This window comes from Strix uralensis, chromosome 1 (genome assembly GCF_047716275.1).
Source record: "Strix uralensis isolate ZFMK-TIS-50842 chromosome 1, bStrUra1, whole genome shotgun sequence".
Lineage (NCBI taxonomy): Eukaryota > Metazoa > Chordata > Aves > Strigiformes > Strigidae > Strix > Strix uralensis.
This window is the reverse complement of record NC_133972.1, coordinates 41,369,149-41,395,722: the sequence shown is the minus strand read 5'-3', so window position 1 is coordinate 41,395,722 and position 26,574 is coordinate 41,369,149. Positions and strand designations below refer to the sequence as shown.

Below are 26,574 nucleotides of genomic sequence, written 5' to 3'. Positions count from 1 at the left end.
AGCAAAAATACACCAAAAAAGACAACCCATGCTCATAAACAGAACAACTGTCTGTTGATAATAAGGACTATTTATGTGCAGCCTGTGCAGTTTGTATTTTGGACATGATGTCCCTGCAGGCTGAGGTATACATCCCACACTCCTGCTTGCCTTGATCCTAGATGTACCCTGTTCTCCCAGGAAAAATGGTCTGATTTTCTCTGTCTGTGGGATTTTGCTCTGAACCCAAAATGAGCGTGTCACAACCCAAGGTCAGTGCATGCTGTTTGACTCACTACTTTTATCTGACTCATTTTGCAAATTTCTAAATGGCTTTTTGAAAACATTCTTTTACAGGAGGTTAGCTAGCCTTGTTTCACCTCCTTGACAATGAAAATTCCATTTAAAAAAATTATTTCATTTACAAGTGGCAAAGTTTTTATTTCATCAAGTCATGTATATTTTCAATGTAAGCACACACAGCTAAAATTTTTCTGACCAAATACTTATTTCTTCCTGATACCTCTGTAGAACAAAAAGGCATTACCAATGCAGTTGATGCTTCCACAATGTAATAAAATTATTCAGACTGACTTTGCTCAGATTCACAGTAGAACTCTATTGCTGTGCAGTTAAGTTCAGGCTTTCTGTTCTCTAGCAATGCAAAGTCTTGCAGTCGTGCGGACAACTTGTTCAAGACTAATCAAATTCACTACATTAATCAACCTAATGAAACGTTATAACTGATAATAACTGATATAACTGAAATAACTGATCCATTAAAGATGAACTGAACAGTAGATTTGACTTGACGTACCCAGTGATATGGTAAAACAAATGAGAGGAATTCAGGTTTCAGTACTGCTAAATAGGTTAGTTTCTTCTCTCCTTGGCTTATTTCCATTGGTAAATGTAAGGGGTTTCAGGTTGAGTTTGATTGTTTTAAAATAGTGTTATCTCCTTGAAAAAAAGACTGCATTATCTTCTGTATGGATTTATTTATTTTTGTCTGAATTCCCTCTGAACAGATTATTTCTATGTATACAAGGGAACTAGCATCTCAAACTCATCTGTTTTTAGTAATACATCAGCACAGACATTCGAAGAGGGTAGTTTTAATACCTTCTTTTCTGGAACTGCAATATAATTTGTTGAAGACAGTGGACGAATTATTGTAGATCTAGACTTAGAAACTGCGGAAAGTAATAATCATGCTAGAGCAAATTAAAATCTTTCCAATAGATACCCAATCCTGAAATTAAAACAATCAAGCATAAATCTCATCTGAAGTGTAAAATGTTCACTTTCTTCCACATTTGCTCATATCTTAATTGGATAAAGTATTAGTTCTATTGAGTACCATTGTTTCTGTCTGAGCTGAGCTATGTTTCCTTCCTAACCTGAATTACTGAAAAACTGGTGAGTTTTCATGAATCTCTCAACTGTTCCTTGCTCCAAAAAACCATGTCTAAGCTCACATGAGCATCTACATTCTTAAATAGTTGAAGGCAACTGTCTGACATTTGCTTACGGTTTTCACTCTGGCTGCTACAACCCACCTTCTGGCATTTTCAGGTGGAGTTAGCTAGAATGAGTAAAAGATAACATATTTGGTAAGATGCTATTTTTTAAAGGAGGACCAGAAAAGCTTAATTTTCTTTTTTTTTTTTTTTTTTATTGTGGATTAAAGTATTAACTAATTGAAGTAAAGACCATTTTATTGCAGGTATCAAATATAGTATCACAGTACAAATAACAGTAAATGCTAGTAGGACTAATGAATCTAACATAAGTATTTCTAACCCGAACATAATTTAATCTGCTTATTAGAAGTGTTGCTGTAGTTCTCAGTTTGCAGCATTTTACGGATTATGAATGTAAATATATTGTTTTCAGTTCTCAAATTAAAAACATTCATAAAAGCCTTAGAAGGAAATGAACATCCTAAGACACAACTGTGTTAGAATATGTAGCTCTATGATTTAAAAGACACTTAAGAAAATAACCAATTCCTGTCTACATATAATTAACAATTTGGACAAACGTCATATCTCTATTTGAAAATATGTTGTTAACTAAAGTTTTATTTATCTTAGTGCTTAATAGTACCAGGAAATATTTACTGAAATCTGATTACATGATGGACTTTATAAAGTATTTCTGATGCGATAACTGTCTTATATTTCTTGCCACTCTTGCACATAAGTCCTTGTTAGCTCTAAAGAACTTGTTCCATCATAAACCCAAATATTGTCTATAGAGACTTAGAGCATGTCTACTCTAAATATCAGTAATATGGTTAGCTCTTGTCTAACATGAATTAGTTTAAATATGGATATGGCAGAAAAGCATTAGCATATCTATACTTATTATTTTCCTACAATTTCTGCTACGGCTGCAAATTTTAAGCAGCCTTTACCCTTTGCAGTCTTCAGTGCTACCTTTGCACTCCTCTGTCAACAGCATTATTGGTTGAGACAGCATAATCTAATATCCTGGCTTGCACCTTAGCAGCCAACTCCCTTCTAAAGTCACATTTCAAATAGCTTCTGTGAATTTTAACAGGTAGAGGGGATTAAAAGGAAATCTTCTGCAATACAAGATTTCATTAAATATATTTATGGAGTAGCTGAGAAGGCTAGGGGTTTGTTTATGTCTCTTCCTTTTTCAGTCAGGGCAGATGCCTGTCTTCTTAAATGAACACTTAAGGGTTTTTCTTTTCTTCCTCGGCATCACAAAAAATGTAAATGCCAGACCCTGCAGCAGGACTTAGCATTAAGAACTGCTCATTGCATGACTTCACCTGGACCAAAAGGCTGTAGAAACCAGGTCCTTCCTCGTCCTGACTGGTTACTGGAGGGCTGGGTAGGGTTCACAGCTCGACTGGTTTTCACATCTCCCTTTTTGTCCTCCATGGTGGGGATCGCCACCACTGGGATGAGAGTGCACTGTTCGAGTGTGCCATCGGAGGACATAACTTCAGTGTATCCATCTTCACAACTGCACGCTCTAGTCTGTAGGGAACAAGTGTTTTACACTGTGTAGCAGAAAAACACAGTCTTCTGTGAGCTATAAAGCATAACAACATGGCTGACTGGAAGAGAAGACTGTTTTAATGAGTGCTAGCCTGAAGAGTACCTCTTCATATATTTTTATGCAGGATCGTACCAAATCAACAGAGATTATTCCACATTTAATTGAAAGGTAGAAAATGGTCTGAGGTTGATTTTAACAAATTCATTATTAGCAAAATCTCTGAATATATGTTTTGTTGGCATATTCTTTGTAATTCAGAGAGGTGTGTGGGAAGCCCTCATGGGGGTGTTTTATGCTCCAATGCAGTAGCACATACCTCACTGCAGTAAGTGTGGGGTTGACTGCACGGTGGGTTACATGACCTGTCAGCATCTGGTTGGCGCATCACTAAACAGCCCCCTGTAGGACAGAAAATCATATTTTGACATGGTAATACCTCACCACTGATTAAATTACTGATGTCATAACTTGCTACAGTATGTCATGGATTTCAATTTTATTGCTAATTTGAGTTTAAGTGCCCTTCTCTTATTCCAAGGTGAAGGATAATTGGTATCAAAAATCATTTTCTTATAGACAGAGTAAGGATACAGCACATGTATTTGCATTCATGTGCATTTTACAGAACTAATATTTGGCAAGTGAACCTTTTGTTTTTCCCTTTGTTCCTTTGACAGCTTGCTCAAAAAACAGTTTAAGTGTTTTGTTGGGCTTGAGGAAACAGATTTTGGTTCTCTACGGCCCTCCTTATGGTTTGCATATTAAAACTGTGGTCACAAAGAAAATAAAAGCATAATTTTGATTTGTATCTTTGCCTGTTAAACTGAAAACAAACTATGCATAGAGCTTATGAATGGATACCTGTTTTCTGCGGCTCCTCAGTAGCCACTTTTACACATGCTATAGCTTTGGCTCTTATGAAGCTACATTTCATGCTAGCCTAAGACTTTTCAGTACTTCAGTACTTTAATTCAGTAAAGCATGTACTGAATGCTATGATACTTGAAGATATAGTGGGTTTCAGTCTTTTTCCTTGTTATACAGACCTAGTTCTCATTTCTACAGCTTTATGTACAGTGCAGTTATTGTTATGGACCAATACACACAATCAGGCTTTCACTGTCATTTCAGCCAGAATGACTTCAAAATACTTTTAGAATCAATTTGAATTTACCTGGTTTCCTTCTAGCTTACAGGAGAGAGATATGCACCACATCGTTTAAAATTTATATTGCTACAGGATGACTTATATTGCACCTCCCAAATTAATAACATTTTTATACTGGTGTGATATGATGATGAAATCCTGATAACTGAGATTGGTCACGACCATAGCAGATGCAGTTAGATGTGGTTACGTAGATCCAAGTGTTAACAGGATGGCCAATGAAGAACAAATAAAACGCTGCTGGTTGCCATAAGTTTTCCCCATCCCCAGAAAGGAAGATCATACATCCTAGCATACAAATCACATGCCTGTGGGAATCTATGCAATAAAATCATCCAAGGAAGCTGCTGAAGGAAAGACTTGCCTCATCGCCCATGGGAAACAACACCTTCAAGTAGAAAAGAACTATTCAGCACAATAATATTATGCAAGTAAGTAAATAAATAAAGGCCTTAAAAAACCAACAGGACTCATAATAAAAATTTGATAATGTCTGAATTAAAATACACTGTGTTAGAGCCAAACGTGCAGCAACAAGGCAGCAAAGAAACACAATAATCAGAGATATGGGTTGATCCTACATCAAAATAGGTAATTTCCATTTAAATCATATATGTGCATCTATCAGTTTGAGCTCTTAAACTGTAGATTATACAAACCACTTTCAAAAAAACATTTAAATTTAAATTATAATCTCATTCACAACTTTATACTTCATGCAGAGGAGTGCTCACAGAACATTATACTTAAGTGCTTTTTTGAAAACTATCAGGAACATCTATTAAATACAGTTTTGCTTTGCATGGAAACTGGTGATTATATTGTCTGGGATTTCCACTAGTCTTCATTTCAAATCAGAAAGTTACCACAGCTTTAAAACCACGTACAAACAAACTTTGAAAAAAGAGATACAATATAGGTCTGAGGTTAGTGTGCCTAGGAGGTCCTGTCATGAAAGTATCTGCCAATAGCACATATTCACACACTTGTCTTTCCTGGAATTTCCTGGAATCACATGGCTGTATTCAGCTACATCAGAACAAACTATTATTTTTATGTGACTGACTGTGATTTATGAATATATCCTGATTTTAACATCTCAGATCCATAATCACCAAGATGCTATTTATTTTGGAATCCTGTAGGACCTTTATTAGACAATAACATATATTAATCTCAATAAGAATTCTTACTTCGAGTTTTACTTACCATACAAGCATCTTAGCTAGGCAGGAAGCAATCAAGGTGCAAAAATAATGCCTTGTTGCATTCATTATGAAGATGATGCATTTTAATATTCTTACGGCACAAGGTGACCTTTGCAAAAGAGACTTTGGGCTATTAAATATTATTTCAAAACCTTGTGAAAATAATACAGATATTTTTATTTCTACTGTTACAACAGACAGTAGTGGTGGATTCCATCATCAAGAAGTATTGTACTGGGAGTCCATGAATTAGAGCTCCCCACCTGACAGTGGCTATCATTAAGGATATGCTTACAATCTCTGTGATTCTTTTACTACCACCTGGGCTGATATAGAAATTATTTAAACAACAAATGCATAACTCTTAGTTTAAATGAATCCCTAATTCTGATAAATAAATTCATATAAATAGATATATATGAAGATTTTCTTGAATTCGGAGACCTCAGTCATTCTTAATTCATGGTGGTTTGTGTTTTGGTTTGTGCAAAAAGTAACTACGTCCCATACTTGTCCACTGAAGGATCCTGCTACAGGTTATGTCACTGAAGTAAATAAATAAACTTTCATTAGCACATTTATTAAAATTTGATATTTTGTAATTTTTAAGGAGATATATGATATATGCATGATATTATGGAGCTTTGCATCTCTGCCTCTGTATAGGCACTGAAATGAACTTTAATACATAAAAGTACTATTTGTTGTAGGGCTTGAAATCTGAAACCCTAAATTTAGAAATGTAAAGATGTCTGTGGTAAAAAAAAAAAAATTACAGAGTGTAAAATGTTCCAGGTCCAGTACAGAAGATAATATTTATATTTATTTTTAGCATTACATAATTCTGCATAATTCTGGAAAAGAAATGACATCTTTAGTATGCAAAAACATGATGATTCAAGACAACAGCAGGTTGATTCATACATCAGGAACAAGCGTTTTTAGCAGATTCTTTAAAAAAAAATAAATTTCCATTTGTTGGGAAAAGGCATTATTCATCTGTTTTCCAGCTTTTGTGTGTATATAAAAAGAATAGTTACCTGTGACGTTTAAACCATCTGACCTTTGGCACCACACGGTTCGAGAAGATCCCTTCCATGGGCTAGCCATCCACTTGTATTCATAGCACTGGCCATCTACACAGAGAATATTCACTTTTCAAGAAATTTGCTGACAACACTTTAGGCTACCACTGGCAGCAGCCACACTCATCAGTAGACCATACTCATTATGTTTAAACGGTTTTTATGGCTAAGTAGGCCCTTCCTCCTTCACTCAGCAACTTAGAAGGGTACACTGCACACATGGAGGCCCCAAGGTCTCCTGCACTTATTGGATATGTACAGAATAGACCAGATGTGTCCAGGACACTAACTATAATGGCTGTACACACTGCTTGTGAAGTAAGCATAATATAGTTAATGGCCAAAACAGATGTTTTCAATAACCTCATAATGGTTGTGGCCCATCTGTCACATAAAACTCATTCAGGAGTCAGGTTCCTTTCCTGGCAACACTGAGCTTCAGGGCTTGGTGAATTGGCCTGGGATGCATCTGGCTTCATGTCTCAGCTCTGCTGTACACCCCTTATATGGCCTGGGATAAATCATGAAGTCCTTCTGCACCTTAGCTCCCTTATAAATACAAAATTCCTTTTTGCCTGATCTGTCTGGCCTCTGAACGGACAAGAAATGTCTGTACAGGAAATTACTTGGATACTTTGTCCAGTACCAGCAGTAAGCATGACTAAGACGTTTTAATGCATTTGTCATGTGATTAGCACTTCAAAGGGTAGACAGAAACCTAAATTTGGTTATGTATCAAAACTTACAGATTTATTTTTATTAATGTTATCAAGCAGATAAGGCAATTACTTTTCTCTCATACCATAAAATAAAATTTCATTATTAAAAAAGGATCATAAGTTCTCCAAAGATTGTGTTTAAAGTGTAACATATGATAGCTAGCATTTAGAAGATTTTCTGTTTACAGTTGGTATCTGGAAAACAAAAATTTAAGTGCATTCCTAGGTCTATCAAATCTGTATTTGCCTAAATTTGATACTGTGAACAGAAAGAAAACAAAACTATTGTTTTTCTGTATTTTTTTCTTACAGGAAGTGGCTTTATGTTCATTTTGGTGCTTACCATTGCATGGTCTTGTTTCCAAAGCCTGTTCTGGACAGAGATGTTGATTCTCTAATTCCTGAATGATCACTGCCCGAGATCGGACTTGTATCCCTCCAAAGCCTAGATCCTCACCATTGACACAGGTTAGTTGACAAAGGCTCCACTCTGACCACTCTCTCAAGTAACAGTCACCTGTCAAATAGCAATTTTATAAGATGAATGATCATCATATGTGAAGCTTTTCACACTGAATATGTCTTAGAAAAAAATGTCCAAATCCAGTTTCTTAATTTTCCCTCTTCATAGTTTCTTTCACTCCTCTTTTTAAATGTGACTTAAGATAATATTTTGACACTCTCTGAATATAGTAATAAAAAGGTTATACGAAAACCTATTTATTCTAAAGCAGGGTAGTTTCCTATAGCATTCCCATAAGATCAGTCTCATTTTGAATTTCTGAGTAACACTCCAACCAATGGCTAGATTTTTGTAAATTTTAGGGTATTGTGCACTGTATGCCTTATGCTAAATTTATGTATCTTGTTCACAATTCTTTCATCTTAGAGGGAGAAAACATTGTCTAGTTTTAAAAAGATTAATTGTTGCTTATACTCATTCAGAATTTCTCTAAACAGACAGTAGAAGCAACTGCTGGAACATTCTTTGCAAGAAAGGGAAATGGGAAGGTGATTAAAATGTCTGCTCTGGCTATTTCATGTTAGGATAATAGAGACTGGTAGAATTTTATCTTACAGAGTAAAACTGAAAAATATAATTATACTAATGACACTAATTAGCATGATTGGATAAAGAACATTTAAGGAAGATCTGAGGCACAACACAAAGAGACCATTTTGTTAAAACTGCAGTACAAAATGGGACTAGACTGTGCACAGACTCATAAATAAACCTCTTAGTTCTCATTATTTCAGTGAAAGTGCTATTAAAAATTCATGCTACCTTGCATTATAGTGATGACAGATATAATCAGTACTGTGTTGACCAGATGCCTGATTAATGAAGGAATTTTATTTGCCAACGTTAGGAAAGCATGTGAAGAAATGAATAATTGAAGAACTGATGTATACATAATAGGAAAACAAGTAGTGATTTTTGGAAACATTAGTTGGAGTGTATCATTAGTACATCCCCACAGGGCAGTTATTCTTGCTGGCTAAATGTGAGATTGCTGAAGAACAGGTTCCTGCTCAGCAAAATCTTAAAAGCAAGCAGTAAGCATTTGGGGTTTTTTATATATAAATAATAATAAGAAAACATAACTACAAGCTTTTTATTCTTCCAATTTTCATTTAAAAAATATGTGAAAATCATGCAATTGGAATGCTGTGCACAAAGCAGTGATGGAAGCCTCTCTGGTTTTGATTATTTTCTATTTATTGAGGCAACTTTACCTTCAGTCCAGCCTGAAATAAACTGTAAAAAATTCTGAGACAGAGGAGAGTTGCAAGAGAACAAAACCAGAATACTGGTATGGAACAATAGCTACATTAGAACTGAAGGAGTTAACCACTATTTCTGAAGACACATCACTAATGACTCTACTGAACAACAGCAATATACTTCAAATTCTACAAATAAGCGTTTGAAATTAACTGGAGGGGTTTTCCTGGAAATTAACAGCTCTTATGGGCTCTTAATCCTTCTCAGTATGAGGGTCATGGACCTGATAATTTATAACAGCTCCTTTGGATTCAGTCCACAAGGACAATGATAGCGCATGTTACACCCAGCAAGTTAAACAGCTAGAAACACTCACATTTTCTCAGAGATTAAAGTATTAGTTTCAGTTGGAAAAAAAAATAAGACTCCCTAGAGCAGCTTCCTTAGACACCCATAAAAGGCATCAAGTTCTTAGCTACTATTAAAAATATTAATAAAATTGTTAGGTGATCTAAGCACTTAAAGCAAATATTTAGTTATAAGTCAACACTCTTTCTTATAGAGTTAAACACAGGTTTTATTTAAAAAGATTTTGTGAAAAAAATGTATTCTTATAAGGTACAATCTGTGACTGAGACATGTCTTATAAAATTTAAAACCTGGTATTTTTTCTAATTGATTTATTGTCATGAATCCACTACAGAAAGTAACTGTTGGTCATTTGATGGATTAATTCAATCAGTAAAGCATGTGAAAAATATTTAATTGCCTGTGGCTAATGCTAGGCACTGATAACTATAATGATACCCAACCAATCTTGAAATGCAACATTTATTTTAGTAGCTTTGTTACCTGGACAAGGGACAGTGCAGGTTTCCTCAAGTATCATCTTCTTATTACCATCTATAACAGGCTCTACTTCTCCACAGAATTCCTCATCTACTACTTTGCCAACATCTTCAATGGATCCATCAAAAACCACACAGGAAATGTTCCTCACTCGTGTTCCCTCTCCACATTGGGCATCCTGGGGAAGAAGGACATGCATGGATGCTGGGCTGAACAAAGTGACAGAAGACTAGATCTGAGCTACATATCACCCTGTTTTCTATTATTTTTTGCTTAACTACTTATTCATTCAGGGTGGGGGGGGGGGGGGGGAGAGACATTGTTTTTTACTTCTGAAACAAACAAACCAACCAATTAACCAAAAAAAAAAAACAAACCCAACCAAAAATTCTGCTGGCTGCTGCCACTGTTTCTTAAAGTACACTTATACTTTATTTATCTGTAGGACATTGTTGCATCTGTTGACAAGTATGAACTTTAAGAATACATCTTTAGTTTTTGTATAAGAGAAGTGGAAGAAAATTGTTTACAGTGTTATGAAGCAGGTATCTGAGCATATCACAAATATGCCTAGATATACAAGCTCCATACCTTCAAAGTCCTATATGGCTTTTACCTCTACTTTGCATGCAGACCATTGACCGTATTGCCATCGATAACAAGGTTTTACTGGACAGGGTTTGAATTGCTCCATCTGAGAAGGACAAGGCCTCCCATCACCCTGAAATGGTTGATTTATGGTCCTCCTTCTGATCATTTTTCCTGTAAATAAGAAACAGCAATATAACTAACAACAACATAGTTAGACTGATTTATTCCTCAAGATGGTTCTATTTTGGTGAAAAGTGTTATGTTTGAATAAAGTAATTTCTTCCACATTTGATAAATTAGATTGTAAAGCAGATCTGTTGGCTCTTGTCTGTTATATGGATTTATATTTTCCAAGTCAGACACTTTATATTCTATCATTTGTTTGTACTGCAAGAAGTGCAGGAGGATGTCTGATTAGGATTTCAGATTGCTCCTGTAACAGCAAGCAAAAGTAGTAATTTTCTAGTTTAGAAGCCTGGGGAAAAATACTCTTTCTGAACATGACAATATGTTTGTGGCACTTCAGTGGAGATTCTGTCTCCTCTTCTGGAGTCTGCTGCTAGAAGAGACCATCATGTTCTGTTCTTCCCTGAGTTAATCCAGAATCATGTATCCCATGTTGTCTGATTCCAGCAACCAGGAACAGCTTGCAAATTTCCCTCACTGTCTGTCTGGATAACGTGACATGCAGATTTTGTAGGAGATGGAGGATTCTTCACTCAGGCCCAAAGAAAATACAAGAGGCTTATCCAACATTAATCTTCTCTTCAACGATGAGTGGCACACTTACCCAGCATTATTAAGATACAGGTTCTATTTCAAATACTTATATAAACAGAAAGAGGAAGACATTTTTATCCTTTTGGCAACTCTTTCTTCTTTCATCTTGCAGTGGACGTTAGACCATTATGCTTCATTACAGAGAGGTCATGTGATATAACCAAAAAAATTGTTTTGTGCCAGAAGTAGTGGTAAAGTGGCTGATCTAGAGTTGGCACCTCTCAAAGGCTTTCACAAAACCAGTGCAGCTGTGGTATTTTAATCTATATATAGATAAATATATGAACCAAGTCTGAAATAAGATGTATATATTTAAATTTGTATACTGAGGCTTATAATAAACTAAGATTTACCTACATAACACCTGTGTTACCTGGCCAAAACAATTCATCTTGAATTCCAAATTTCAATCAGATGCATTTGGAATTGAACACCCTAATGATCATGACATGAATCTTTTGCTGAGACCAAGCTACACAAGCCACAATGCAGCAGCAGAACTATATAAATCTCCCAGACAGCCGTGTTCACTGCAGCTAGCTAGAAAGGTGTTTGCCAAGTGAAGCCTCATCATTCTTGGATTCACAGCTGCTCCAACTAAGATATCGCAGGAGAAAAAAGATTTTCTTGAAAGTACTGGAGAAAAAAAACAAACAGCAACGAGCAGAATTCTTACATACAGAATTCTTCCTCAACTTTATGGGCATTTGCATGGGTGCACAAAAGTGGTTCAGCTTTGTGGTCACTGGGTTTATTAGATGGCTATTACTTACTGAAAAACAGCGCTCACTCCCAACTTCCTGCCTAATACAAAAATTACAGCTTCAAGGCTTACATGTGAGGTTGCCATCATCTGTTAAAAACACCGAAAATTTGAAAGCTGTTTTACATTACTGTTCAAAATAAATTTTCTCACTTCTACAAATAAATTCTATACTTGGAAAGCAGAGGGATTTCAGATAGTGACCCACATTCACATTTTGTAAAAGCATAGCAGCAATAATTCTCATTCAGAAAAAAATCAGGCCAATTGTTCAGGTCTTGTATATAAACAGAAGCTTGTAAAGGAAAATCTGGCAACATATTTAAGTCTTCAATACAGCTGTTAGTTCAGTTCTCACTCTATAGGGATTATTTTGAAGATAGAATTGTAGATTATTTGAATGTAGAAGTGGTGCTTTGAGAGAAGGTCAAAGAACTGAAACATTATTACATTATTAGATACTGCAGTATCAAATTATTAACTGTTACCATTAAAAAATCCATAGGTCTTTCTCTTGGGATCCTGAGGTAGCCAGATCTTTCAGACATTTTTGCCTAGACATTTTCCCTGTGGTATGCCCCCCAAGGAACACAAAAAGATGCAATATCCTTTTACTCTGAGCCCAGCAGTTGAAATTGGATTCCATACACTGCTAACCATCCAACATCTGTAGTGACATATTCCAGACATGATTACAGAATGAAGAGGCTTCATAGATGGGCTTCTACCTTTCTCTTTCAGTAGTTTGTATACCTTACTTACCTGGCAAAATGGTACTTTCAGGTCCTTATTCTGAGACATATCAATGCAAATAAATAATATGAGTTCTTCCATAATTAGAATGTGCCTTTGATATCCATTTTCTGATACAGATTTGATTTAAAAAACTTAGATAATGGTTAGCAACATTTTGGAAAAAACAAATTAATGGGATGACAGTGAAAGTAACTTGTCCCTTTGCCCTTGTTCTATTTTTAAAAATATGGAATTCTGCAGTGTGCAATTTTGTTGGTTTTAATTATTGTGTTGCTCTTCAAGTTTAGTTGTTCTAAATTCACCACTAACGAAATTTAAGAGGAAATCCCTTCCTCCTCTTCCTCGCCCACACCAGCTGAAAAATAAATATTCACATCAGTGTTTGGTTTTGTCTCAATATATCATTCTTCATATCTTATTTTGTTCCCAGAATCAGAAATTATTCTGGGCCAAATTCTCATTATCTTCAGTGAGTACAGTCTTACTGAAGCATATTATTTCCCTGAATAAGCTGATTTACAGAATCACAGAATCATTCAGGTTGGAAAAGACCCTTGGGATCATCGAGTCCAACCATCAGTCCTACTCTACAAAGTTCTCCCCTACACCATATCCCCCAACATCTCATCCAAATGACCCTTAAACACATCCAGGGATGGTGACTCCACCACCTCCCTGGGCAGCCTATTCCACTGTCTGACCACTCTTCCTGTGAAAATTTTTTTCCTAATGTCCAGCCTGAACCTCCCCTGTTGCAGTTTAAAGCCGTTCCCCCTTGTTCTGTCACTAATCACCTGTGAGAAGAGACCAGCACCAACCTCTCTACAACGTCCTTTCAGGTAGTTGTAGAGAGTGATGAGGTCTCCCCTCAGCCTTCTCTTCCTCAAACTAAACAGTCCCAGCTCCTTCAATCACTCCTCATAGGATCTGTTCTCCAGGCCCTTCACCAGCTTCGTCGCCCTCCTCTGCACTCGCTCCAGCACCTCGATATCTCTCTTGTATTGAGGTGCCCAAAACTGGACACAATACTCCAGGTGTGGCCTCACCAGTGCAGAGTACAGGGGGACTATCACCTCCCTACTTCTGCTGGTCACACTATTTCTAATACAAGCCAGGATGCTGTTGGCTTTCTTGGCCACCTGGGCACACTGCTGGCTCATGTTCAGCTGCTTGTCAATTAGAACCCCCAGACCCTTCTCTTCCAGACAGCTCTCCAGCCACACCTCCCCAAGACTGTAGCCATGCAGGGGGTTGTTGTGGCCCAAGTGCAGGACCTGGCACTTGGCCTTGTTGAAGCTCATCCTGTTGACATTGGCCCACCGATCCAATCTATCCAAGTCCCTCTGTAGTGCCTCCCTATCTTCATGCAGATCAACACTCCCGCTTAACTTGGTGTCATCTGCGAATTTACTGATGATACACTCTATGTCCTTATCAAGGTCATCAATAAAGATGTTGAATAGAAATGGTCCCAACATGGAGCCCTGAGGAACACCGCTTGTGACCAGCCACCAGCTGGGTTTAGCTTCATTGACCACCACTCTCTGGGACCAGCCAGCCAGCCAGTGGTTGACCCAGCAGACCATTCACTCATCCAAGACATGAGCAGCCAGTTTTTCTATGAGAATTCTACAGGGAACTGTGTCAAATGCTTTTCGAAAATCCAGGTAGACAATATCCACAGCTTTTCCCGTGAGATTTATCTCCCCATCACTCTCCCTAGCTAGCTACATTTTGTACTTCTGCAAAAAGAGGTATTATTGCTTTTATTAAAGAAGAAAGAAAGAAAAAAAAAGCTCAGTCTTTAAAATATGCCAAAGGTACGTACTGACCTGTAAGGCCACATGTTTGAGAGCACTCAGACCAAGGGGACCAGTCAGAGAGCTGACAGTTCACAGGACATTCCACAACACAGGATGTATTCATTTGCCATGTCTTCTCCAAACCAAGCTAAAAGAAAATATTCAATAGTCAGCAGGTAACACCTGGTCTGTGTCATTGGTGCAGGGTATGCATTTGGACACAGTGAATCTGAGACAACTAAAACTTTAAGCAAAGCATGAAGTCATTACTAAATAAAAAGTAAAGCAAGTAGGACGTTTAAAAATCTCACTTCAAGACATTCCTAATGCATATGCTGATTTTTAAATACATGCTTAAATCCTATTTTCATCAATTATTTTCTAAATTAGAGCTTATAAATGGAGGGCTTCATCTCTACAGTATTACTGTATACAATACTTAAAGGACAAAGTAATTTATGAAGTATCAATAAAGTATTTTGAAATAGGAGTATAAAAATACTGAACTATCAACAGCTATTAACAGCTGAATTCAAGTGATACTAGGAGCCAGGTTCAAAACTAACAAAAAAGGATGAACATGCATTGGATAGTCAGTTTATTTGTCAGAAGATGTTGCAGATACTAAAAATTTACAGGAGGATCAAGAGAAACTGAACAAGTTAATGGAGAAATCTGAAGGTCTAAACACACATTGGGCAAATGCAATTCAAGAGCTGAAATCAAGTGGAGGCTGCGAGAGGAATAGATAGAAATTTCTGTATGTCTGTTCTCCTTACTCTTTCTTGGGCATCTGTTTATGCTTCTTTCTTGTTTTTTTCCTAACATGGTGTGTAAGTTTATTATATATATTATGTTATGCATTCTGATGTATGCAAAAATATTGACATGACATTGACAAGGATTTGTTCTAAAACAAATATAGCTTTGCATATTTGCTTGTTTTTCTGAAAAGCTTTGCAAAAAGCTGAACACTCTAACAACCCTAAAGTAAAAGCTGCAAATGCTGGAGAAGTATGAGAGAAGGGGACATAGAAAATAGCCAGACACTTGTTTTCCCAAAAATACATTCTGTACTGAGCTCTTCTCTGGGCAGGAGTCAGCCTAGCACTAACAAATGATGGAACCCCCACAGGGAAGGAAGAGTTTTGTGGCCATGCTGGAAGATGGCACAGTGGCTACATGGTCCTTTGGTCTGATCCTGTAAAGCCATTGCTATGTTCTTATAAACTATGCTCCAGATTTTCCCCATCCAAGGAAGAAAAGAGATATTCTCAGTAACACACATGAGAATATATTACGCAAGATGCAATACAACTGATAGCAAAAATATTAGCAAGACAATAATAATCCCTGCAGCCTGCCCAACTTCAGAAGGAGTTAAAAGGATAAGTTGATTATAGTGTGTATGATACAAAACACAAAAGAAAATCAATCCTTCCAATATGAACAGATCTGCAGTTTCCCAGCATAAAAGACTGTCCTCTTCATTGGTCCTCTCCAGTGGAACTTGATCATCATTGAGGCCTGTCAGAATCACAGGAGGTTGTGGATATCTTTTAAGTAGATAAAATCCCCACATAGTTTAAAAAAAGATAAAAAAGCAAACTAGACATTTCAAAACTTATTAATTTTAACAACTGGAAAGGTTAATGACATAAAACCAGCAGTTAAGACTTTAAAAAGGAAATAAAACCACTATTTCCTACTAAATGCAAGCATAGAACAATAATTAGGCACAACATTAGCATGTCCTCCATAAATAAACCACTACAAGTACTGGAAATGTCTCAACCTGATAGATTCACCAAGACTTAAATTTGCATTTGCAGTACCATTTATTGAGACAAATGAGGTTTTAGACCTCTGTTCTGTTTTATACATCAAAGAATGCGTTCTTGGCTTTTCTCTGTGGTACAGCATAACCTTGATTATCCAGCTATTGCACACAGACAACACCTGAAACCTTTGGATAATCTGAAGTTTGCATAATTAGGAAACTAGAGAACTGTCTTTAAAGTCCATATTTGGGTCAAATCTTCTGAGCAAAGGCTTTAAAGTGTGCTGAATTGATTCCTGCTAATTACAGAAACAAAACTGCTCTCTTTCAAGACTGGCCTTCTCAGCTGGACTTCGGCAGCTAGAAAAGGAAAAGCCCAAGAGAGATATTAAAGGTGAAGAGGAGAAAGCTGAAGGCCAGATTACCCACAGTGATCTGCCATTTGCATGCCTTAGATACTGAAGTGCAGCTGAAATAGATTTGGGGAACAATTGTCAGGCTGCAATTTGATATGAATCACATATTCTTTTCTCATCTCTCTCTTTCCTTCAATTGGTGAACCACAATTCACCTTGAAGAGCTTAGAAAACATTTGGAAAAGTGTTCAGTAGCTCCCTTCCCTGAAAGAGACTCTGTTCTGGATGAGTTGTGGTTTCTGATTTGAGAATGGCAAGTACCGGAGGAGCTACACTGAAAGCTACTGCTGAGCACCCTGTACTTCTGGTTGCACACGCCAGGGGCAGCGGGCTGCCAGATCAGCATGCTCTATAAACCCTGTGATCCACAAAAAGTATCTGTATTTGTTTATAGGAATGTTTGGCACTGCAGATTAACCTCTGCTGGAGGTTAATCACGTAATTTGACAAGCAGACTATCTGCCAATAAACCAGAAAAGTTTGCTTTCTAATGCAGACAAAACTGCTGGTTTCTAGGCTTTTCTGATCTTTAATTGAAGGTAAATGAATAAAAATAAGCCAATAAATATGAATATGACCAGGGCCATCTTGCTTTAGGTGATCTGATTTTCAAAGACTCAAGCAAAAGACAAGCTGAGTTCTTGTGATGTGCTAATTTTGTAGAGTTAGAGACCAAGTAATCCAGTATTACTTTGCCTTGAGAGTTTGAAGGGAACTATGTTAACATAACAAGGACTTGGAAATAAGCTCTAGAAATTGATTTATCCTGGCAGTAATCAGGATGACTGGCTAGCTTCTTTAGCTGATTGACTGAAACGCACAGGATCATATGAACGCATTAGGAAACCAGAGCACAGGGGCTCAGAAGAAATGTTTGTATTTAGCTATGCTGATGCTCATATCTGGAGATGGTGATAGTCAAAAGAAAATGTGAAGTTGGGGGTTTTTTGTACATGGCTTTTATTAGTTTCATGAACCACATATTGTATAGGAACTCAGACATTGCAATCAGGCTTCTTCATTTCTTAGGGATCAAAATACGTTTTAACTATTCTGATCTCTCTTCTTTGCATATAACAAGAATCATAATTCTGTAAATGTATCTACACATATATTAAACAAAACTTTTGTTTTATTTACACATCTAGTATAAAGTTTTATGATAGTCCAGGGGAAATTCCATTAGCTAAGACACTCCAAAATTATTTCATCTTCCTCTTATCATCTACTTTTCTAACCACATGCACCTTATTTTGAACTTCACTTAATCTTTCTGCACTGCCCTTATAATACAAAAAACCCAGCAAAAAATCCCACCCTGAAGGATCATGTGATTAGATTAGTAAGAGGTACATAGTATGTATTCACATTTTGATAATTTCTTGAATATTCCCCTCTCATGACCCGGAAGGTCACAGAGTTGGCTTTCACATCTTCAGAGTGAAGGGTCTGGTTAGACCTGAACAGCTTGGCTTTCTTGTTAATCAGTTAACAGGTTTTACTCCTCACAGTTATTGGATCAGCCTTTGACCTTGTTGTACCACTGCTTACACATCCATAATTCAACAAATAGTCTTAACAGTATGACTGGGGAGTGGACCAGAGCTTTCTACATGAAGATGTATCTCTATATGAGATATAATCTATAATCAAAAGGACAAATAAGACTGTATCACAGTGCTGATAAAGCCAGGACCTCACTGCAGGGATGTCTGTTGGCCAGCCAATTACAGCAATTAGCTTTTGAGATATTATCTTGTTGCCCTTATTATTTCTCTGAGTAATAAACTTTCATTTCTTAAATGCAGGAAAGCTCCAGAGCTTTTCTGCAATGAGATTTCAGTGTGAAATATAATCATTTGTTCTAAATGTTGCTCAAAATCTTTGGTTAACAACAGGAATAATTTCTTGGGTTTATGGTAAAAGAAATGTATTTCCGCTTAAAATTTAATAAAACATATTTTTTTCTACTGAAATATAGATGTGATATTTTATATCATGTCTTGGTATAAATTAATCAATATTGCAGTCTCTTGCCAAAAGACTAATTTTTTTTTTCCTTTTAATGCATTAAAACATTAACAAAATGCATTAATACATTCCCCTATTAACTTCACAGAAACTTTCTGGTAGGTAGCCAGATCCTGAGTTTTTTCCTGAGACATAAATGATAAAATTATTAGATTTGATTATAAACCCAAGAGCTATCTGTGAAGGAGGAACCTGGGACAAAAGCAGGGTGCCAGAGTCAGCTCAAACCTCCTGCCTTTGATAAGAACTTACAGGTTCAGGAATCTAGGATGTTAGAGAAGGTCAGCTACACCATTACAAAACTATACTCCAAAGTATGTGATGAGTTTCCTGACTCTCTCCACTTCTGATGAAACTCCTCTATGGGCACGTCCTGAAGAGCAGCTACTAGCCAAGGAAGGTCTAACAGAAAAGGTGTTGGTACCAAAGCTGCTGTGGAGACCACTTCACCTTAGTCCCCTATTGCAAGTGATTTTGTTTCTGATGTCAAGATGGTGGGGCAACGGCAGCTGAAACAAGTTCAGTTACTTCCCATCAGAAGAGCGTGTAGGATTGCCCTTAATGTAGCACTTGTGTTGTCTTCCCATTTGCCTTCACATTACTATCTCCATGCAATTGAAAACATTAAGAGCAACACACAAAATGTCAGAAAACCAGTGCTGCTAAATTTGAAGTTAGTTTGAACATTTCCAAAACAGCTCTTTCAAAATTTAAGGGCTCCTGACTGCTAATTAGTTCTCCATATATGCTCCTATTTAATATTGCATTCATGCTGCACATTTTTTCACACTAGCTTGGGTATCTTTTGCATTGCACAGCTGGATACAAGAAGTTAGCATTCAGCCCAGCTGCAGAATGGCACGTGAGAAATGTTTTCCAACACATTGAGTAAATGATTGATACTGGCAGCTGTCCAAGGCTCCATGCAGAAATTGTACCAAATTAGAAAGATGATTAGTGTTCTGATTAAGATTTATTATCTTTATTCTACTTTATTAATTATTGTTTCTAAGTCATTTCCTTCAGGACACAATAATTAGCATACATTCACGGAGGCACTTAAAAGTAACCGAAGGAAATTGTATAAAAATCACCATCGATGGCACAGTTCATTTCAGAGGTACTTAACAATCCATGAATAGAGTTTCAAAACATCTGGTGAAGATGGCTTACATGCCGTATTGCTCAGTTGGCTCAGCATTAATTAGCACCATTAGAAGGGAGCTTACTCACAGGTACCCACTCACCTCTTCACAGTACTTCAGGTCAACCGATTTGCCATCACTGCGAACACAATCGAGCATCCGTGTTTTGATACCATTACCACAGACAGCCTTCTCGCTGAGCTGACATGTGCTCCAGTCTGGAAATAAGGAATTCATTAGCGTAGCAGACATTTTAGATAAAACTCATAATGATCCAATTTCCCACCTAATTCTAATTCTGATGGCCTAAAATAATCCTCAAAAGCACCTTCTACACATCCAAAGGCTTATGAAGCCCAGCTGCCACACATTTTTGGAAAAAGCGACTTTTACTGCAAATAGTCAGTGCCATGATGCCTTCCTAAAAAGTTTATATTTGGTTTCGTCTGCATGGATTTTGAGCAAATCACAAAATGGTAGGAGAAATACATTTCCTGGAATTACAGCATGCACACTTCACCCAAGTTGCAAAGCCTCCAGTAATATTTCATCTGGATCAAACAGCCTGAATCAGTTTTCAGAACAAGCTCCACATCTCCCTCCAGATAAGAACAGAAAGCTGAAAAATCTGTGCTGTAAGGTGAATGGAAGTAAGCCATAGTCCCAGGCTGTCACTAGAGCGTAACACCACAAATACCTGTCACATTGTAGTCATAGTGGTAGCAGTTTTTGTTCAAAGTGCAGACTTCCGTCTCAGTGGCAGCAGGACAAGATTTTCCATCATCTGGTTGTCTCAGAGATTCAGCTGACCTTTCACGGACACTACTTCCATTGCATGGCTTGAAAGGGAGATTGGAAACAGCTTTGATATTTCGGTGCCTTGATACCTTTTTTCATGCAACATTACAACAACCTTTCAAGTAATCCCTTCACAAAACACAAACGTAAAATAATGGGCTCATGCTGTTGTGTAAGAGAAACCATGTTTGTTATTTCAGAGAGAATTCAAACTGCTCTTTCACCTTGGTACCACCCAAGGTGAAATATCCTCTTAACTTGGAAACACCTCGATACTTTTCTAACTAGTTCATGTTTCAGTACTAGTGTTTTGGAATTATTTCACTCATAAACTGGATATTGAAATGCTCACTTTCCAAATGCTACAATGTAGTGTACCAGATCCCAAACACTCAGAGGTCCTGAAACACTTTTTTATGTTTGGTTTGGGTTTTTTGAGATTTCTTTTAGAAATTCCTTAGAGGAAGAGGAGAGGAGACCCAAAATTATCTTTCTATGCTCAGTCTTGATCTACAGACTTTGCTCGTTCCAGGATAGTGACATCTTTAGTACAGTGACTGAACTGCTATGGAGAGGCTCACAGCTATACTCAAAGACAGACCCACAAGTCACTGCCAAAGCTATTCCACCACACAGAACCCACCCCACACTGAAGAATGACCACTGGAGACATTATATTTTGTGTTATGGAACAATTTCAATTAATGAAAAATACTGGCACGCTTTATTTGCAACCATCAACAACCCTAAAGGTGACAGTAAAGATAAATATTTACACATGTAATCCTGCTCAATTCAGCATCTTTGCACAATATGTCATGTATACATTTTTAAAGTATCCTCCTAACACTATATATGTTACACTTCAGTATACTTCTTACCAAAGAACATCGAGACCATGATCCCCATTCAGACATAACACAGTCCTCAGGACATGGTAACGTGCATTTTCTAGCACCAAGTGGCATCTCTTCAGGATCACATAGATAGTCCTCTACAGTGTCAGAAGGACCATCCACAGTGTTTAGCATGCACCTGGAAAAAAGAACTGCACATAAACTGCATTTGCCGTGGATTGCGTACAGTAACTGTGTTCCATAGTATTCTGAAACATTTTAACATTTTGTCAGCACATAACAACCATGAAGTAATTGAAGTAACACAACTAAGTATTGACCTATCAATATCCAAGAAAATCTGAAGAGCCAAAACTAATCCTTGTTTTTACAGATGACAGCCATATAAAGAAACACACAGAATTTAGACAGTCCCTATGAGTGATTTGCCAAGAGCTTCTGGGCAGGTGATTTACTTGACATTACCTTACCTCTAAGCCAGAATAATGCAAATCATCTACAGTTTAGACATATTTTGTGCATGCTTCAACTGATAACTTTCAATCTAGAACTATTAAAACTTTTAAAATTTTATATTGTCAGTATTAATCCCTAATTTACATAGATACTTTTAAAATACCATTATATTAAAAGCAGATGGAGGCCTGGTTAAGATGAGAAACTAGTATGTTTAGCTTTGTAGAGCTGAAGATGACTGTCTTCATTCCACAGTATTTCCAATGCTGTGGCATCTACTGTTAACTTATCCCTTCCACCTGTCAGCAGAGGACCAACTAGTACATGGCTAGGATCATTCAAACTAAGAGGCTTGCATCTGTTTTTCAAAATTGCAAGAGAAAAGCTCATATCAGTAGGAAGCCTTTCACACACAGAGAAATATTTGGAGTTTCTTCCATTTGACCACATTAATTTTTTTACAAATATCTTACTTTGTCAGACTAAACTAGTTTTTGAAACACTCTCTATTCTAATGTAAACACAAGAGATACAGCATGAGCATATATTAGCTGTGTGGAATTAGGACTTTAATGGCATTATGTGATAATAAATGAAAAGTTAGATGTTTTTCGTCCCAAAGGGCTGAAAACACTTTCTTTCTTCATCTTTGATGGTAGTGTTAAAATCTATATTTCAACTTAAACACCGATTAATTTTGATTTTTCATATTGGAGGGGTTTTTAAGAGTATTCTTATGGGAATTTGTTTAGATGCTACTGTGTGAGAACAGTTATGCATAGCCTTTCTAACTTTGGTCAAGAAAATATAAAGACTGACCTTCTTGAAGTAAATGCTTACACTGAGGAAACAGTGCTATTGTGAACAAAATTCTATAAATGTGTCCGTTTCTAAGCTAAAGAGAACATTTAGCAGTTTACCATATACAGCTCTCATTTTGGACCTTCAAACTGAATTCACATTATGCTTTATTATTCAGAATTATAATCTCAAATTGTGTGTCGTTTTGTGGTTAGCTGTTAAAAAAACAACCTCCAGCCAACCCAAACTCCATGTACTCCTTTACTTGCTATTGTATCACACCATGTGAAACTAATTTTAATTAACCTTTGATTAGAGCTCTAGGATGATGAGCAAACACAGATGCCTAGATCAGGTTCAATAACCAACAGATTTATGGATTTTTCTATTTCACTTCATTCACTTTTGCCACTTTTTTGTGTAATAAGTGTAACTATTATTCCCAAGTGTGTAGGTACTTAAAAGGGTCTTTAAAATCATAGTTTCATAGAGAAAGAGGACCATTTCACCTTTCAGAAAAGCACTAAAATCATAATGTTACAGTGTTTGTGGTAGTGTAAGTACAGTATACATTAGTTTATAAACTAGGAATTGAGGTCTATATCCATAATCAGTAGACAGAGCCACACTGCACTCACTGAAGCTATTCTGATTGACATCAGCCAGGGTTCTGGTCCAGTACACTATGGCTGGACTTAACACTATACATTACACAGAATTACATCAAATTAAATACAGCCATGACTGAAAGTGAGGTTCTCTAAAGTGAAGAAGGAGCAATACTGGTTTACCTGACTTTCCTTGTTTGAACACCTTCTCCACAGTTCTCTTTTAAGTCCACATTTGTCACCTTGCAGACACTCCACGGCTCAGTAACCCATACGTACTGGCTGCAGTCACTGTGGCAGGGGACTACCTCATATACCTGGAATCCACATCGAGTGACAGTTTTGTTGCACACAAGTAAGACAAACATGCAACAGTGATCATGCAAAGAAAGGTTAATGCTCTTTTTGGTAAGAATAACAAATGTAAACTTGCTGATTTAGAGGCTGTAGTAGTAATACAGATAAAATACTTGATAGAAAACTACAGAAATAACAAAAAGTGAGAAGCTAAGACATCTAATGACAGATTCCCTGGTTTTCACTGCCACTAAGCCCATGCTACGCCATTTCCACGAATAACATCAACACAACTAACATAAAACCTTACAGGCTAGCTCAAGAACATACCTTTTAGAAAAATGCTGCCAAAACTCTGCTAAAACTTTACTTCTATTCTTCACATCTCTCCCCAACTATTCCATCCCACTGTTATTATTTGTGGGGTTTTTGTATTTCTAAAGAGAGGTGTGCTCAAGGTAAATTATACCAATGTATAGCGTTTCACTTTATATTTCACTGTGGATACTTAAAATCACTCTAATATATTTGTGTACCAGCATCAGCATTATGTTTAGATTTGAATAAAATTTGAAATAGTATCTTCTATAGTAATATAAGTTATATAGTACTTATATAGTAATATATAGTTACTTATATAGTAATATAAGTGTTCTATATATTTTCTCAAACATACATTACAAATAAAGGACAGACAATGTAAACATTGGAGCACAATCAGGAAGCACAAGTTAATGTCATCTTTCTATATTAGAAACTCTTACCTGAGCCTGAAGAAAGTATTTTCATGAACCCAAAAGAAAACCAAAGATAAAAAGAAACAACGATTAGAGTGAAGCATAGGTATTTAAATGGCATTCATTTAGCTTTTATTGCAAACAATATTCTATGACTTCTGTCAAGCAAAAGGCATCCAATTTTTCCTCTTGGATCTCCCTTGCTGTCATGAGGTATTTTTGCAAGAAGTTTGCCCTTGGAAGAAAATAGAAGTTTATAAATCACAACTAGTGGGAAGAGACTGTAAACTGGCATCTCTTTTTCAGTCCCTAACATACAATGAAACTGTTTTCCCTTTTTGCCTATAATGAGCATCATTACAGTAGGGAACCCAGTTCCCTAAGACAAGAGAAAATCCTCAATGGTTTTGGAGGGTACTGGACTTCTCTATTACTTTAAATTGTTCTGACAGCACTAAGTGCAATAGATTCAGGGGAATAAAAGGAATTGGCAGTTCTCATCCTTCCAAAGTTCCCAAGTCATTTATTGAGTATCTTAATTATGCATAGATTACTTAAAGCCCATTGCCTCAAAATTATCTTATATCAACTACCTTCACATATCATTCTGGGTATCAAGTCAGCACAACTAATGTTTCTAGACAATCTAAGACATTGTCTTAAATGAGTCCTTGATTTCTTTTCCGCAGCACTGCTTGGGTAAAATAAGAGGGCTGGTGGTTTGACAGTTTATCAGTTAACCTGCAACTTAATACCACCAGTCACAAAAAGGTAATGTCTTTGACAATGAATGCATAGAGAGTTTGATATATCACTCTGCAGCTGATCATCCCACACACAAGACGACCAGCATAGTCAGAATATTTGGTCTTTCTCTGAACTACATAAGCATTAACTCAGGCATTAAGATGGGTGGTGTAAATGCATGTTAAGGAAGGTACTGGACTCCATGCACAATTTATAGTCACATGAGAAGTGGCACTTTATTTATTCTTGTCCAGGATTTCTAAAATGAGAATAGGGAAACCTTAATTTAGAGAAATGTATCTATATTTCTCACCCTGGTTGGCATAAGAAGAAATACATAAACCCCAGATATTCAACAGCCTTTCCAATAACATAAAAATTTGATATCTGTCCAGAAAGCCAAAGGAGTACTCTATAGTGCATTGCATGTGTTTAGTGGTGTTCTCCTGACCCTACTGGCATTTTTGTAACTATGACTGCAGTGCAAGGATATGCATAACACTGCAGTGCAAGTAACTATGACTGGTGGTGCAGGGATCACATATCCACCTGCTGGATAAGGGGGAAAATAATGCCTGGAGACAGTGAAGAGAGGGATGTCCTTATTTTCTCTAACAGTCTCAGATTAGTTTCTTCATTTGAAATCCTCTGAAGGCCATAGACATGATTTTACAACAAACTGATGCTATTAGTATTGTAATTATGAAGACTTTTAGACTAGTGAAGTGAGTACTGAGCAAGCTTCATTCACTTGGAGTGTGGTTTGGGAGTCACCCTGGCATACATGGCTCAGGAGGAAAGACACTCAGTGAGACACCTAGCAGTCACCTAGCATTCATCTAGCTCCCCTCCAAAATACATGTCAGCCCTGAGTGACATTGAACAACTTGCTCTTAAAACTTGACAAACATCTTAAGCTCTTTATTTCAATGTCTCACTAACCTTACTTTTAGAAAGTTTTTCCAAGGCTTAACCCAAATCTGCTTGCAGCGGTCTAAGCTTACTGCTTTTTATCCTATCCACGATGGGCATGGAAAATGGATTATTTCCTCCTTCTTTGCAACAGCCTTTTATGTACATGCTAGCAGAGTGCCAGCATCCTCCCTCCCATCTTCTCTTCCATGGGCTAGACAACATGTTGCAGTCTTTCTTCAGAGTTCATCATTCCTAGATCTCAGTTTACAGCATATCCCCTCTGTTAATTATCTTTCACATACTTGTGGGCACCTGAGACCCGTCTAAACACTATGCTTTGTATTTATGCAAATAAGCATGTTACATATCTAAGCAATAAATACATAAATAAATTACATTTAATAACTAAAATAAATATTCTGAAGAATCATTAGTTTTCCATCTTAACAGATGGTGGATCACATTTAGATTAAATAATTAACTCAAAATTAGAATGCACATGTATTCCCTGCATGTTTCCAAAT

The 26,574-nt window shown here is 36.8% G+C and overlaps 1 protein-coding gene across 1 annotated transcript in view; it reads right to left on the bottom strand.

Annotated features, from left to right (window-relative positions):
- Positions 1-26,574, bottom strand: part of THSD7A (thrombospondin type 1 domain containing 7A) — a 214,478-nt gene that overhangs the window by 6,122 nt on the left and 181,782 nt on the right. The window contains exons 16-27 of the mRNA XM_074863607.1: positions 24,416-24,421; positions 23,538-23,671; positions 21,514-21,667; positions 20,532-20,673; positions 19,937-20,052; positions 14,493-14,610; positions 10,387-10,532; positions 9,774-9,948; positions 7,539-7,712; positions 6,432-6,527; positions 3,332-3,414; positions 2,783-2,993 (exon numbers count right to left, since the gene is read on the bottom strand). Of these exons, the coding sequence (XP_074719708.1) occupies positions 2,783-2,993; positions 3,332-3,414; positions 6,432-6,527; positions 7,539-7,712; positions 9,774-9,948; positions 10,387-10,532; positions 14,493-14,610; positions 19,937-20,052; positions 20,532-20,673; positions 21,514-21,667; positions 23,538-23,671; positions 24,416-24,421 (1,555 nt within the window). The remainder of the gene's footprint in view (positions 1-2,782; positions 2,994-3,331; positions 3,415-6,431; positions 6,528-7,538; positions 7,713-9,773; positions 9,949-10,386; positions 10,533-14,492; positions 14,611-19,936; positions 20,053-20,531; positions 20,674-21,513; positions 21,668-23,537; positions 23,672-24,415; positions 24,422-26,574) is intronic.